General features: G+C 49.8%; 1 protein-coding gene across 3 annotated transcripts in view; it reads right to left on the bottom strand.

The window, feature by feature from the left end:
• LOC135245315 (histone acetyltransferase KAT6B-like) overlaps positions 1 to 16,224 on the bottom strand; it is a 48,395-nt gene that overhangs the window by 3,991 nt on the left and 28,180 nt on the right. For all 3 annotated transcript variants that reach the window (XM_064318308.1, XM_064318309.1, XM_064318307.1), the window contains 10 exons: positions 13,918 to 14,822; positions 10,941 to 11,050; positions 10,291 to 10,403; positions 9,980 to 10,121; positions 9,378 to 9,539; positions 8,986 to 9,079; positions 6,344 to 6,575; positions 5,208 to 5,367; positions 2,940 to 3,149; positions 118 to 409 (listed from right to left, as the gene is read on the bottom strand). In XM_064318308.1, coding sequence (XP_064174378.1) covers positions 118 to 409; positions 2,940 to 3,149; positions 5,208 to 5,367; positions 6,344 to 6,575; positions 8,986 to 9,079; positions 9,378 to 9,539; positions 9,980 to 10,121; positions 10,291 to 10,403; positions 10,941 to 11,050; positions 13,918 to 14,822 — 2,420 coding nt within the window. The remainder of the gene's footprint in view (positions 1 to 117; positions 410 to 2,939; positions 3,150 to 5,207; positions 5,368 to 6,343; positions 6,576 to 8,985; positions 9,080 to 9,377; positions 9,540 to 9,979; positions 10,122 to 10,290; positions 10,404 to 10,940; positions 11,051 to 13,917; positions 14,823 to 16,224) is intronic.

Here is a 16,224-nt window from a genome sequence, read left to right as displayed (position 1 = left end):
CCCCCCCCCCCCACCTAAATGTAGCATACCCCACCCTAAGACCAAATTCACCGTGCTGACTAAGGTCTCCCTGCACATCTTCGTGGAGTAAACACATTTAAGAGCAGACCAGATTACCTTTAATTGCATCCTTCTCTCCGGTTTCGTTCTGATAGTCAAGGTCTCTGTGGTTGTGATTGTCGGTGTTCTGGTCGCTGGCGGACCTGTGCCAGCCCTGCCGGCGCTTGCCGGCTCTCCGGAACAGTCCGCCCCCGCCCGGGCCCTTCGGCGGGAACGCGGGGCTCTCGTCCTCGGAGTTCTCGAACGGCTCGTCCAGCACCTCCGTCGTCTCCGAAATGGTCTCCGTGGTGACGCTGCTGTTGACCCGCTTTCGTTTCCGACCCCTTTTCCGCTTGAGGACCGGTGAGCGCTGAAGGAAAGATTATGATTATGGTCAATTAATTTTCAATTATAATCCTAGCAAAATCTGAAACATAGTAGATAGATAGATTGATACTCTATTGTTGCCTTTTGTGAAAATTTGCCTTTGGCTTCACCACAGTTAAAATAAAAACATGCGGTCACACAATACAGACTACAAACAACACAATACTAACAATATAGGTTCAGACAACACAGGTCACAAACAACCCAGTACACAGACAACACAACAGAGCTTCAAACACCTTCCCAGTACATTAGAGTGCTATGGTCAAAATATTAAGTACAGTACAGCAGAACCTCTGAATTACAGACTGAACTGTATCATATTAATTGAAGCCTTCCCAGTCTCATCTTTCCATCGATTAAAAAGGATCAAGTAGAAAGGGGCATGTCACAGCACTGCTTCTGAAGACTAAGATGCGGGAGAGTCAGCAGCGTTCGCTGCACAGAGCAAAAACAAAAACAGCCTAAAAGAAGCCAGACACAGTGATCGACTGTCTTCGGGCCTCCTGAGATCCCAATTAGCACCGCTTTCATTACTGGCAATTAGCGGCTGAAGATGAACAGACAGCCGGAAAACAAGTAGCCTATTTAAATAACAACGGCTACCACAATGTATGTAAACGGTGAATGGACTGCATTTATACAGCGCTCTTATCCAAAGTGCCGTACAATCGATGCCTCTCGTTCACCCATTCATACACACACACACACTCACACACCAACGGTGAAAGGCTGCCATGTAAGGTACCCATCAGCTCGCTGGGAGCAATTAGGGGTTAGGTGTCTTACTCAGGGGACACTTCGAGGCGGGGGATCGAACCGGCAACCCTCCGACTGCCAGACGACCGTATGTTGACAATTCAATTAATGGAGATTTCAGCTAGTAAATACCATTGTTTTTTAATCAGTGACATTTAACAGCCCGACAGGTTAAAAACCAGACTTTGAACAAGGCAGTCATCTACAATGCTAAGTGAGTTTAAACAAGAGGGCAGTGTAGCCACATTTTGTACATACCACTTCATAAAATATAAAAGCACAGCCCATAATATACACCACACCGCCCAAGTAATCCTCACAGAGCTCTGCTCCTGACCACAACTGAGCTGCTCGAGAGCAAACAGCACATCTCCTTAAACTGCAGTCTAGCGACTCTGGCACAAGGCGCGATGAAGATTACACATTCCTTTGTGACATTAACACGACTGCTTGTAAAACCCTCCGTGAGCTCGCTGAATAAACTGCCGCGAGGGGGAATTAGACGTCTGAAGTCGCCAGCGTTTTCAGGCAAAAAAAAGAGCCTGGGCGGAAACGCTGCTGCAATATCACGTGTGACCACAAGATGGCGGTGACTAATAAAGGATTTTTAAAAAGGACTTTTAAAGCCCCTCTCCATTTCTCCATAGCTGTCTAAAGTTGGGCAGACAGCCAGACTGTGTACTGAAGTGAAAAGGGCTCTCGGTAACGGGACGGAGGGGCGCCAGGACTGCCCGTGACCTGCGGTTTTGACCACAGGGCGACCCATCGATCCAAGGACCCCGCACGCTCCTAAGCACGCTCGTATAAACGCACATTACAGCAGCGCTGCAGTTCTCCCCCAGACGGGCTAATAAGGCAGCTGTCACCGCTCATAAAAAAAGAGAAAGGGGGAATGCGCCTGTCGCTGGCCAGAGAAGGTCAGCAACACAAAAATAATGACGGAAGGGACATAAATCGCAGGGTAATCAACAGACATGAGGACTCGCATGGAAACGGCACCACAAATCTGTTTGGCTATGACACCGCACTGGAAATTATGAGCGGGACAGCAAACACCGCACTCACTGTTTAAAAAACACGGGCGACAAGCGAGGCAGTCATTTTAATACTGATATACGGATGGCATGTTACTGGCTTTCTTGACAGAATTGATGTGCGACATCATTTACGCGCAAGGACTGATCAACCAATCAAATGCTTAACCACCAGCCAGGCTCCGTCCACCCTACATCATAAATGGTTTTGCGGAATTAAGTTAATTGAGCAATTTGCATATGGCAACTTAATCTGTTCAAGTATTCACTGGTCTTGCTCATTTTTTTCCTTTTTCAGTTATAATGACTAAATCATTTTAGCGTTGAGGCCAATTAATTTATTCAGTTGACCAGCTATTTCGGTATTTACTTGGCAATCAGGTTCTACAGTGGAGGTCCAAGGACAGTGATTGGACAGAGGATCTCCGGGAAGGAGCCGGTTTGTGGGAAAGGACAGCTGGGCGTGTGTGAGTGGCACCGTGTGTGTGTGCGTGTAGCCGTGTGTGTGTGGAGCCGCGTGTGTGTGTGTGGAGCCGCGTGTGTGTGTGTGTGTGTGTGTAACCGTGCGTGTGTGGAGCTGTGTGTGTGTGTGTGTGTGTGTGTGTGTGTGTGTGTGTGTAACCGTGCGTGTGTGGAGCTGCGCGTGTGTGTGGAGATGTGTGTGTGGAGCCGCGTGTGTGTGGGGAGGTGTGTGTGTGTGTGTGGAGCGGTAAGCCTCACCTTTCTCCTGACCCCCAGAATGCTCGGGGACTTGGTGGGCGTGGGGGCGGAGCCGGCGCGGACCCCGCCCTCGTCCTCGTCCCCGCTGCTCTCCTCGCTGCTGTGAGCGTAACCCTCGGTGACGGCGGGGTAGCGAAGCAGGGACCTGCGGTACGAGTTCTTGCACGGGGCCTTGGAGAGAGGCCGAGGGTGGGCGTCCCAGTGCTGGGCCTGTGGTTACACGGATAACCCCCATTAATCCACAAAGGGGAACTTCACACCGTCACCAATGACAGACCGCCGTGGACAGCACAGACATACAGACCAAACAACAACAATGACAACAACAACAACAGCAACAACCAATGCAAACACATGACACACAGACACACCAATAACACGACACACAGACCCAACAACAACAACAACTCCACACACACGACACACCGGCACACATACCGAAACATGGTACACCAGGGGCAAAAACATTCAATTCCACATGTTCAGCAAAGCAAAGAAAATGTAACAAAAAGTAATCTTTTCACGCAACAGCAGTGCAGAATCTACTTCTTCTGAAATTGTTGGCCTTTCACCCAACTTAACACAATACTGGAATTCAGTGCAGGTAACTTTCACATTGACATGTACAACCCACTCTCATTCACTAGAATATCACAGCACTAAAATATCAAAATCGGATTCAAAATGGATTCCAGCTGGCTGATTAAACCTTTTATTAGCTTTTGATCTCACAGAAATAGTTCATAAAATATTTTGTAAAATGACGCCATTTATCGAAGCAAAATGACTGAAATTACACGGGACACTGACGGCTTTCGGTGGAGCGGTAAATTGAGTCTGGCTATTCGGTGCTGCTTCGTGTGCCTGCTCAGGCTGAAAACGCACTGGCCCAGACACGGTGACATAGCTTGAACTCGCAAAAGTAAATACTCCGACGGGCATCCCTAAAAATAACCTGCAGAAAAATGCCCGTATCTGAACGCCTGAACACCATACGACTCGACTCTTTACGTATGAAAAGCAGAACGAAGATACCACTCCGCAGGCTGAGATTTAAGATGTCCGCGACGGCAACTTAACATTTACATTCCATTACTGTTTTTGAAGAAGAGCAATACATCATCGTCCTGTCTGTTGAATAAATCTCCCGTGTTTGTATAAGCAATTATCTCCAGTGTCAACAGACACGATGATGATTCATCACCCAGCGACTTTATCGTGCCTGTCCGTGCCTGGGCTGCAGGACGGGCTGGACTTGTGCTTATGCTAATGCGTCTTTACCAGGAACGTGAACCGCAGGAGAATAAAAAACAAATAAAAAAATACAATATCGCTACATATTTTTTTTTGTTCTGAAATAGAAGATTGTGTAGACGGGGTTATTCCGGCATGGAGCCGCGGCGGCAAAAAAGACGTGACCGGCGTTGACAATAATAAAACGTGTCAGAAGCGTCACGCACAGGGGATAGATGTCATTTAAACACGCAACAGCTGCAGTGCCGCTGATGCGACCTGGGGACAAGGTGACGATGACGAAGAAGATCCCGTGCCACATTTAACCTGTTGTCATAAATGAGCTAACAGTCATACTTAGCTGGCGAGTTAGCGAGCGAGTTGAACATTTTTATTAAATGCAGAATGTCCTTGGGCATCCTAGCCTAGGATATAACATAAATGATATAATGTTTTAGTTCCACAGCTGATAAGCATCTTTGGTTGAGATGCCACCTGATTTTGACCCTGGTAGAGATATACCCATAATTCCAAGGAAAACTACCTTAAAAGGTGTAGATGTTACTGGCCAGAAGTAAATCTGGATATTATCAGATAAACCGTCCATTTGCCACCAAATAAAGCAAACAGGCACCAACATGAAAAAGTCTCGAGCTGAACACTGCAGAGAAGTGCATTCTGAGTGCAGAACTGAAGCCCGGTCTCCACTACAAGCAACGCTGGCCGCCACAGGATTCATATTATGGGATGTCATTTTCTAGATAAAATGGGAAATAATTACTGTCATACTAAATGTTTGGAGCCTCCAGTATTTGGCTTCCCTGCTGATGCTGAACATTCTCTCCTGCTATCAGCTGTTCAGTAGTGCAGAATCTCTTCTTGTGAGCACTTATGGAATACCCAGGTCCTCATCCTCCAGCTGAGGGGGGGGGTACTCACAAAATCTGCTCTTTACCTGAATCTTGCAGACACATTGTGCTCGCGGTCTCTACTCTAATCATTTCAGCCCAGATGAGGGATAGAGGGGTAACTCACCTCGGAGTCTTCTCCAAGCTCCGCCTCCGGGGGCGGGGCCTTGGGGCGAGCGGGCGGAGTCCACCGCAGGCAGGCCGGGTCCACCTCGTGCGCCCGAGGCCGCTCCCGCAGCTTCTCCACGTGCCTCCGGATCAGCCCGTCCCTGCGCACGACCACCAACCTGCCGGCGACAGCCAATCAGCACAAGCGTAGCGTAGCGCAGCGGCGCCCCTTCTCCCATTCGCCGGCAGCGCGGAGCGCCTGAATCTGCTCCGTTTCAAACGGACAGCCGACGGGCGCCGGCGGTAACCGGTGTCAGAATGTTTAGGAAAGGCTTTTGTAGTCATAAATATACCGGGATGATTTAGCACGCTAAAACGAAACCAAGAGTTAAGAGCGAGTCAGCGTTGGACTCCTTTAAACTCCTCTAATCTCAGTCAGTAGTAGCCATTAAAACGCAGCCTTGAGGAACTGTGAAGCAGGCAGGGCAGGATATCCCTGTGAAGTACTCAGGCGGTCCGGAGAGGCAGCGTCTCATTTCTGTAACACGAGCTGATGGAACTCGTGACGACACTTAAGTGGAAAGGGACAGAGACTCTGTCCTCTCAAACAAAAACACTTGTGCACAAAACAGCCGCGAGGGGGCGGGTAAGGATGAGCACAGGCAGAGAATAAACTCAAAAAAGGGGCTGCACATTACGGAACTGTGCTGGGCTGTGCTAGGCTGTATTATGCTGTGCATAATGTGCTGCGCTTTACTATGCTGAGCTATGTTGTGTGATGCCATCCTGTGCTGTACTGACCTGTTCTGTGAGGTACTGTGCTATGCCCAGTTCTGTTTTGCAGTGCTGTACTGTGCCATGCAGAGCTGTGCTGTATTGCGCCATACTATGCCATGCGGTGCTAAGGTGAGTTGTGCTGTGCTGTTTAGTACTGTGCTGTGACATGCAGTGCTATGCCTAGCTGTGCTGTGCTGCGCCATGCTGTACAGTGTTCTATGGCGAGCTGTGCTGTGCTGTACAGTGCTATGCTGAGTTGTGCTGTACTGTTGTGCTGTACTGTGCTATGGCGAGCTGCGCTGTGCTGTGCCTTGCTGTACAGTGCTATGCTGAGCTGCGTTGTGCAGTAGTGTCCCGCCCCGCTCTCCCGGGACTGACCTGCCCTCCTGCGTGTGGACCATGCCGAGCTGCTGCAGGGTGGAGGCGATGTCGTGGGGACACATCCCCGTGGCCCTGCTGACGGCCCTGATGCTGACGCGCCGCGCGGGGCAGCGGTGCAGGTACTCCAGGATCACGCTCCTCCAGTAGGCCCAGTACGACAGCCGGCCCAGGTCCGACAGGGGCTTCTCCGGGGACCCCGGCTGCCCCTCCCGCCTGGAGAGCAGGTAACCTGGCAACAAGCACACCACACGTAAATAACAAACAACACACACGACACACACACACACAGATAATAAACCACACACAAACAAACTACACACAAATAATAAACCACACACAAACAAACCACTTACACAAATAATAAATCAAATAATACACAAACACAAATAAACCACACACACATAAATAATAAACCACACACAAAGAATAAACCACAAACAATATGCCACACACACAAACAAAATACACACATCAATAATAAAAAAATAAAGCACACACACAAATAATAATCCACAGACAAAACCTTTAGCAAAGCATTTAAATATATACACATACACCATACTCCAAGAGTCAACGTTTCCACATTAATGTTTCCACTATACAATGCCAAAAAAATAAAAACAAAAACGCCTTACGGACACTCATACACATTATTAGTGTAAATGTAGGCCAGGTTACAGACTAGGGAATGAAAAACAGCTCGGATTCACCTTGAAAGTACATTAAAAGAAAAATGTGAAACAATCTATTCCTCAGTGCTCCAACCTCCTGTCAGATGTCACACTGCATGCTGGGAAGGGAGCTGGAGGTGGCTTACACGGGAAGAGGGGGGGGGGAAAAGGGAAAGCAGGAGAGCAGACGCTCAGAATAACCTGACAGAAGCGGCTCGGTGACAGTTACGAAATCAGTTGCGTAGCGGTCAGAAAAGGCGCGTGACAGTACTTTGGACAAGTCCACAGTTGTGTAATTGGGGGAGGGGGTACATAATACCCCCACCTACCCTCCCCTACGCACACACACCTCCAGTACACATCTTGCATTTAAGCTTTTTCCATGGACTTCCTCCAAGCGTTTTTTCTTTTTTTTTTTTACACAAACGCGGCGCTTGTGTGAAGATGCCATCTGCAATCGCCGCGCTGCCATTAAAGCCGCTTGGCAAGCAGAACGCGCAAGAAATAAATCTGCCCGCCAGCACGAACCCCCCCCCCCGCGCACAGCGGCGTCCTGAGGAGGCACTTTAGCGCGGGTACCACTCAATTAGCGGCCCCCATGCCAGCCCGCTCCCTCGCATTAGCCTTTCAGGTTAGCCGCCGCGGGGCGGAGATAAGAATGAAGCGTTTGGGATGTGATGAGACGCCCGGATTTAAAAAGGAAGCGCCTTCTGGGCTTCGAGCGCGTCCGTTCGGCTGGGACGATGGACAGAACCGCCGTCGACCGAAGACGGTCACAGGTTGACCTCGCGCGTGCTTCAGCAGCAGCTCAGTGCTGGTTCATCGCTGACACCGTAACATTACATTACATTACATTACAGGCATTTAGCAGACGCTCTTATCCAGAGCGACTTACACAACTTTTACATAGCATTTTACATTGTATCCATTTATACAGCTGGATATATACTGAAGCAATGCAGGTTAAGTACCTTGCTCAAGGGTACAACGGCAGTGTCCTCACCCGGGAATCGAACCTGCGACCTTTCGGTTACAAGCCCAGTTCCTTACCCACTGTGCTACACTCCGTAACAACACCGTACTGTACGTGTTTTCGGACGGACACGGCAGGTATGACCGTTCATGGATGTGCAGTCGGAGGAGAATGAGAGCCGGACAAATTCCCTGCTTAGTCAGGACACCAACCCAGTTAACAAATTTATTGCCCAGTCACCACCCCCCCCCCCCAACACCCCAAGGTGAACACTGCAGTGTCTGCTTTAAGTTCAGAAGTGTGCACACCATAAAACACCATACAACCATTATGCAAACAAAGAAAAAAATAAATCAATAAATTATAACTGTAGTAATGTAATGTTTCCACAAAATAAATGAAACTTTACTTTTTTTTTGAAAAACACATGCACAGAATCAACAAAGCCAGAAAGACATGCGATCCAAACAGGACCGCCCCAAAGCAGCTCCTGAAGGCCCAGGATGCTGTTCAGCCTCCAGTCACCACCGGCTCTGCGACTCCGTGCCTTTGAAGATACTATGTCGCTGACATTTCCTCTTCATTACAGCGCCACCAAACACAAGCCAGGACCCTTAAAACACCCCCCGCCCCACAGTGGGGGAAAAGCTTGCACCCCATAAAGGCCAACAGCAAAACCCTAAAACAGCGGGGAGCACAGAAGAGCACGATCCTGTATAACCTGGGAAATTAGTGCGGCCTGATAAAGCAAAAAAAAAAAAAACTGAGATGCCTAGCAGTCCTGCACGGAAATCGAGAAAAACCTGCGCTCGATTAATTCTCAGGTCGCAGTGGAAGTGTTTTCGTACGGGAAGAACACACAAACGGCTTCAGGTGCTCCTGCGGTGCGGGTTCTGATATGACCCACCCGCTGTTTGTTATTAATAGCAGTCTGCAAGCGCGTCTGCGCAAAGGCAAGCGCGTCGTGAACCTCGGAGACGAGCCGAGCGACTTACTGAAGTCGATGAGGAACCTTCCGAATCCCTGCCTTTGGTACTGAGGCATGATCATTATGCAGGAGACGTTGTACTTCTGCTGGCAAAGTTTTTCCTGGGGGGGGGGGAGGAGGGGGGAGGGAGGGAGGAGAGATGGTTGTTCAAACGCAATGCGAAAGTTGCCCACTCACAGCACCCCCCCCCTTCTGCTTCTCAAAAACTACTGCACATTTCTTTCAGCCCTGTCCACAACGTTATGAATGTTACGTGTTGCTTTATTGTTTGTATTCAGTGTAGGTTACGTGCTACTGCAATTGTTTTTGTTGTTGAAGCTAACCAGGTTTCTCCTCTCAAGCATTATTAAAGTAAGTCACTCGCTCAGTGATGGCAGACACTTGAGGAAACGGCCGTACCTTTGAGAAGTACCCCACCAGGTGACAGCCCTTCTCGTCATTTTTCGTAAGAATGTAGAAGAGGAAGGGATCCACGTCGTAGTACAGGGTCTTGTGGTCCAGAAAAAGCTTAGCCAGCAAGCAGAGGTTTTGGCAAAATATTTTACTGGCATTCCCATCCACCTAAATGGTGAGAGGACAAACAAAGTTGTACTTTTTTTTGGTCTGGTGTCATTTTGCAGTCACAATCACACACAAATGTGCATTTTTAAACATAAGCAATAACCGAAGTTGGTCATCAATCTTGTGAGCTGCCATTTCAAGCGAAGCCACTTAGCTAATGACCAGAGAATTTAAGGTGTACTAAAACACATTAATTGCAGAGATCAGAGAGAGGACGTTCAAAACAAAAAATTTGTGCAAGGATATTTTTCCCCAAACAGTTCAAGCAGCAGGTGTTCTGATCTCTCATTTGGGTGTTAACTGGTGATTCATTTCTATGTACAGCAGGCATTCCAATAAGCCTGGTTTGTGCTAAATGGAAGATAAGAGCACAGCTCAAAGGTCTGATGGCGGAGATGAACGGTGGAAATGAGCGTCCGCCTCACGCCGGCTGAACTGACCTCAAACACGGAGAGGTCGCCCTTGCGGTAAATCTCATTGGCCGGCGGGTGAAACCACCCGCACTTCTTCGAGTGACTGTGCAGGATGTTCCGGCTCCTTATGTACTTCAGGCAGAACTCGCACAGGTAAAGCCTCTCCAGTCTGCGAGAGGGACAGCGCAACAGTGTCAGCGTAGCATTTCTGCATAACGGATCTCACACAACAACCTAGCCACTGTTCGTAGCCGTATCGGACGCAAGCATTCATCAATTAAACCCGCTCGATATTAATTTGATGATACGGAAGTGCGATGCGGGGTCGGGGCCCTTACCTTGAATATTCGGGTGGGTAAGGCGAGGAATACCACGTCTGTATCTCATACTTTCCAATCTGGATAACAGCCGGATACCGCCCAGAATCGGCACCGTTCACACCTCCCATTTTCTACGGGGAAAAAAATAAAAATAAATAAAACGCATCCAGGAAAAGTGTATTGATGTGGGAGCACATATGGGCATGCAAAAGGTTTATGGTGGAAAACAGCTTATAAACGCCCACTGTAATCAATATTGTGAGAAGAGGACTTACTATTACTACTAACCATTTCAGCCCGTGATCAGGCAAGATACTTCCAATAAGGCTTTTCTTTTCATTTACTTTGCCTGAGGTCGTATATACACAATTCAAGCCTTATCCAAAGTTCGTAGAGTAAAGCCAGGCCTAAGACCGAACTCCCAAGGATGTACGTAGAGTAAAACCAAGCCTAAGACTGATCTCCTTAGGGATGCACGTAGAGTAGAGCCCGGCCCAAGACTGATCTCCTTAGGGATGCACGTAGAGTAAAGCCAGGCCTAAGACTGATCTCCTGAGGATTTACGTAGAGTAGAGCCCGGCCTAAGACGTATCTCCTAAGGATGCACTGTACGTAAGACAGGCCTAAGACTGACCTCCTAAGGATGCACGTAAAGACAAACGGCTTACCTGAGCGCAGAGCTGCTGAGTTTTCCTGAACACCTCCTGATCTTCAGGTGTCACTCCGTCCGGCACGACGCTCCTCAAGGCCCCGCCCTCCTGCTTCAGCTCGCCCTCGTCTGTTCCGATCACAAAGAAAACCCACAATGCAGCGCACGGACACAAAGAAAACCCACAATGCAGTGCACGAACACAAAGAAAACCCACAATGCAGTGCACGGACACAAAGAAAACCCACAATGCCGTGCACGAACACAACCCGCTAAGCCGCAGAAAAAAATAAAAATAAAAGACGATTCGCGGAGACAATCGCTCTTTGAACCCAAGCATTTAAATCCTGCAAAAATAAAAAATAAAATGAACATAATAAATGCGGGCTGCGGTGTAAATTCCAGCAGGACTCCAAATACCAACCGAGACGCAACTGTGAAACCATAAATACACCCTACAAACTCCCCCGAGAATTATATATGAGAATAAAGTAAACAGATACCGTTTAAAAGCCATCCTCTGGTGATTCATTGAGCTGCTTCTGAGAGTTAGCTGAAGCCAAAGGGGCCATTTCTCGTGGTGGAATGAATCAAGTACTATCAGGAAAAGGAGGCATTAGCTCTCATCAAAAACAAATCCTTCCATGGACAAGGGAATGCCACTACATACCAGCTACATGGTATATTGATTTATCACTCAATAATGTATGAGCACTCCTCCAATTCCCAGTGTATGAAAAATAACGTGTCTAAACAGAACTGTATGTTCCACTTCTGTTACTACCACTACCATAAAGGGAACTAGCCTCGTTTTTTTTTGTTCAATGCCTCCCCCCCCTACCCCCCCCACCCCCCCCAACTAGGAATGGCCGACCACATGCATGTTAAAATGCTCCCTGCAACCTCCGCTGTCGATTCGGAAGGGCGCAGACAGGCATGTGCTCTCCTCCAAAGCACGTGATGTCAGCTGCTACTTCTCATCACACTGCGGTCCAGGAGTCAGAGGAAGACAGGTCACGTGCAGCTCAACAGGAGAACCTGCAAGCACCTGAGCGTCCACCAGGAGTCCCGGCGGACCGAAACTCTCCCGTTTCCTAAGCGACGCTAGGATTGATTGCGCGTCGCCTGTAGGGCACGCCGGTCGCAGTTAGCACTGGCACGGTACAGAATCGTTATCGGACCGTGGGGCCATCCATGCACTAGAACAGTGCTTTAACAGGATGAGCCACCCAGCAGCCCTCGTGAAACGGCCTCTGAATTGGCCGTTACAAATGTGATAAGTTTTCCAAATGCGATGCGGTTGATCACAGAAATTAACGAAAGGCAATAAGCAGTAGAAACAGTTAAATTAAAAAGGCGTAATTCTGGAGGAAACAGTAAACAAAAAGCTATTAAAGGAGGCAAGTGACTCTGTGAGTCATTAGTTAAATGGCTGAGTTAAATGAGTCAGCCACCATGTAACGGGGTCAGGCTCATTTTCACTCCTCATACTGAGCAGCAGTGTCTCATCATTTAGTGGCAGATTCAGAGAGGACGCTGGAGAGCACAGGCAGACAGGCGCCTATAAGCCGACCGGAACGGTGCAGCACTTCACAGAATGTCACAGTGGTCAAAGTTCCTTCATCTTCACGGTCCTTTCGACCTCCTACTGTGGGATGCTGAAAATCCCCAGACCACCAGCTGGATTTGTGTAACATCAATATTTCCATCAATATTTAAAAAAAACATGAAAGGTACCAGACATCCCAACTTCTCATTACAGCCGACTGAGCATAAATAATTCCAATGACCTTTGCAGAGACAAATGTGTGAGTTCACATACAGCAATTAATCAGAACTCAGTCCCAAACTGGCTTATTTAAGCCATAAATCCACACTTGTCAGCTGTCAGAAACATCCTTTTCTAACCTGATAAAAAACTGAAAGTGGATTAAACAGGAAAGCTTTGGGGGGGGAGAAAAAAAACATTCAAAAATGATTCATTGCGGTTGGTCACAAAATCGATGAAGTAGGCGCGGCAGCCGGCAGCCGAGAGTTGGCACGGACAACGAGCGAAGGGCGGGGTTCTGACAGACAGCTGAACAGCAGTGAGAGCTGCAGAGAGTGCGGAGTGGGAGGGGCCAAGCTGAACAGCAGAGAGAGCTGCAGAGAGTGCGGAGTGGGAGGGGCCAAGCTGAACACAGAGCAGCGGAGTCGGAGCCCGAACGCAGAGGAGCTGCAGAGAGTGCGGAGTGGGCGGGGCCAAGCTGAACAGCAGAGAGAGCTGCAGAGAGTGCGGAGTGGGCGGGGCCAAGCTGAACAGCAGCAGGAGCTGCAGAGAGTGCGGAGTGGGCGGGGCCAAGCTAAACAGCAGCAGGAGCAGCAGAGAGTGCAGAGTGGGCGGGGCCAAGCTAAAGAGCAGAGAGAGCAGCAGAGAGTGTGGAGTGGGCAGGGCCAAGCTGAACAGCAGAGGGAGCAGCAGAGGGTGCGGAGTGGGCAGGGCCAAGATGAGCAGCAGCAGGAGCAGCAGAGAGTGCAGAGTGGGCGGGGCCAAGCAGAACAGCAGCAGGAGCAGCAGAGAGGGCAGAGTGGGCGGGGTCAAGATAAACAGCAAGGGGAGGCGCGCAGAGGGCAGAGGGGCAGGGCCAAGATAAACAGCAAAGAGAGCAGCAGACTGTGGAATGGGTGGGCTTGAGGGAACAGTGATGTGGGGGGGCGTAGTTTGGGCAGGACAGTAGCAGATAGTACAAACAGTTATGCACCCTTACCGCTTCCCATCTCTGTGGCATTAAAATGCAAGGAAGGATAAAATCAAATACACATTTTCTTGACAAATGTTCAAGATGTTAATAACCCATAGAAACAAAAAAACAAACACAAATCTGTGCAGCTGATTTTCCATAGCATGTCCTCTCAGCAAGCTTCAGAAAAACAAAATAAAATGGGGGGGAAATGGCAGGGACTAACTAATGTGAGAAGGTTTGCGCTCAGAACAGAAGCGGGGACACGGCGCTTACCGTCGTCCTGCTCGGGTTTAATTCTTCCGGCGGCCGGGGCGACGCCCTTCCCGGGAGTGGGGGTCCCCCTTGGAGGGCCTGCTCTGCACTTCAGCCTGCCGAGCGCCCGGAACTTTCTCAGGAACGGGGCCCGCTTGAAGTGCACCGCCCCTTTAAAGGGGCGGCCCCTCGGCAAGCTCCACCCGCAGGTGGAGGCGGGGTGGGGCACGAGCCTGCCCTCGCGGTGCTGGGGGTGGGGCTTGGGCGCGGAAGACAGGTCCGCCGGGCGCCGCCCCCGTTTGGGCGGGGCGTAGCTGGGGAGGCCCTTCTTCCGAGACTGCGCCTGAGTGGTGAAGATGTGGGAGAGCCCGTCGAACAGGCCTTTGAGCTGGTTGTTGCCGGGGAAACCGCCGAAGGACGGCACGCTGGATTGGCTGGAGGAGCTGAGGGGGGAGTGAGCGGGGGCGGATTTCGGGGACCCGTGGAGGGGGGCAGGGCCAGGACCGTGGGGCGCGTGAGGCGGAGGGGCGAGCGTTTGGGCGGAGTCCGGCGCTGTTTTGGCGGAGGGGTACGCGCCGGGCCGCTTGTGGAGGCCGTGGTTCCGCGGCCGACGGTGCTTTGGGAGCTCCTCCGCTTCGCCCCGGGACCGGCGGCCCACGGGCGAGGGGGTGAAAAACTTGGACAGCCCGTCGATCAGACCTTTGGTTTTCTTGTTAAAAGGAGGCGCTGCGGAGGAGGGCGAATGGGACCTGTTGGGGGGAAGTTTCGGGGCGCTGTCCGCCCAGTGGGGGCCCAGTCTGCTTCTCAGGTCATTCACAGATGCCGAACGACCATCCGAGGCTGCAGAACATGCCAGAATCTTTCGCCTCCTACCAGGCCCCCTTCTAGCCAGTGCCAGTACAGATCCCTCTTCGCTGGCGGTACACCTGCAGAGAAACCAAACATTGGCAAAAAATTACAAACACAGTTGTAATTTGGTATTCAGCAAATGCTCTTACTCAGAGTGACTTACAAAGCAGATGCAATGCCACAACTAACATTTCAATAACATTTAAATAACACTTCATTCAACCCACTTTAATAGCACAGAGATTATTACTGTTACTTAAAAATACTTTGCTGCAATACTTAACTGAGGCTCAGAATTAATTACAAGCAATCTGCATTCAGTAAGCCTATTTATTTAATAATTACACACCATGGGGAGTGCATAATCAGATATAAACAACTAAAGCCGAAAACCTTTGCTGTGTGTTAGCGGTTCTCTAACTCAGACCTGGGGGGGAGGGGGGGGGGCTACCGCGTACACGTACGCTGGTCGCTCAGCCAATTAAGTCTTAATTCCTGACTGGGTCGTTTCAGTGACCAGGTGACCACGTGTCCAGCGGCCAAGACCCCAATGACTTCACCTGTCAGGCTATAATTGAGTCAAAGCAAACTCAAGAATGTAATGTAATGTTAAGCATGTAACCTTGTAAGTAACCGCTTTGTCACACGGCGCATTGCTGAAAATAGAAGCATTAGATGCGACTGATTAAAAGTCCTGGGACGTCATTCTTTAGTCTTCGTGGCACGCAGAGCTATTCCTGACATATAATGCAGCCTTAAGTGGCTAAAAATCCTCCTTCAAGTCGACATTAAGGGGTCTAATTAAGAACAATTAACCGCTCGTTAGGACTCGGAGTTTGCAATTACGGCAGGAGACAGCCAGCAAACGCAGAGGATCCCCAGGACTGAGTCTGAAAGCCGCTCTTGCTTTACGTTTAACCCACAGCTCCCTTCCAGCACACCAGTCTGCGTCTGACACCAGGAGAGGGAAAAACCAGCTTACAGCAGGACACCACTCTCCACGGGTTTGTGCAGGAGTGGCTTAAATATAACATTCTCAGTGAAAAAGAGTGTGGTGCCCCTTTAACCCTTCAAGGTGCGAGATCACGAGCATGTGATCAGAATGTTCTAGAACACTGACTTCAAAGGGTTAATTGGGGTGCTGGTAAGCAACGGTGGGGTTGGGGTTGGACTGATGGGGTGGGGGGGCCCCAAGGCTGGCTGCTCCAAAAAAAAAAAAAAAAAAAGAAGGAGCTTACCAGCAGGGCCGGCTCGCAGAGACAGAAAGAGAAATCACGGAGAGGTTTCTGTAAGGCGTCGAGGAGCCGAATACAAACCTTTGCGACTTCGCGGCTTCGGGGCCAGAGAGATAAAAGGGAACAAGGCGCCGGTGAGCTGCAGTCACTCAGAGGATCAAAGGGCCGAGGCAGAGAGCAGCCGGTCGCGATATTGGAAATCCGACACGGCGCGGCCTCTCCTGACCGCAGGAGGAAGACGCCC

This window comes from Anguilla rostrata, chromosome 18, assembly GCF_018555375.3.
Source record: "Anguilla rostrata isolate EN2019 chromosome 18, ASM1855537v3, whole genome shotgun sequence".
Taxonomy (NCBI): domain Eukaryota; kingdom Metazoa; phylum Chordata; class Actinopteri; order Anguilliformes; family Anguillidae; genus Anguilla; species Anguilla rostrata.
Note: the sequence above shows the minus strand (reverse complement) of the source record. Positions and strands in the feature narration are given on the sequence as shown.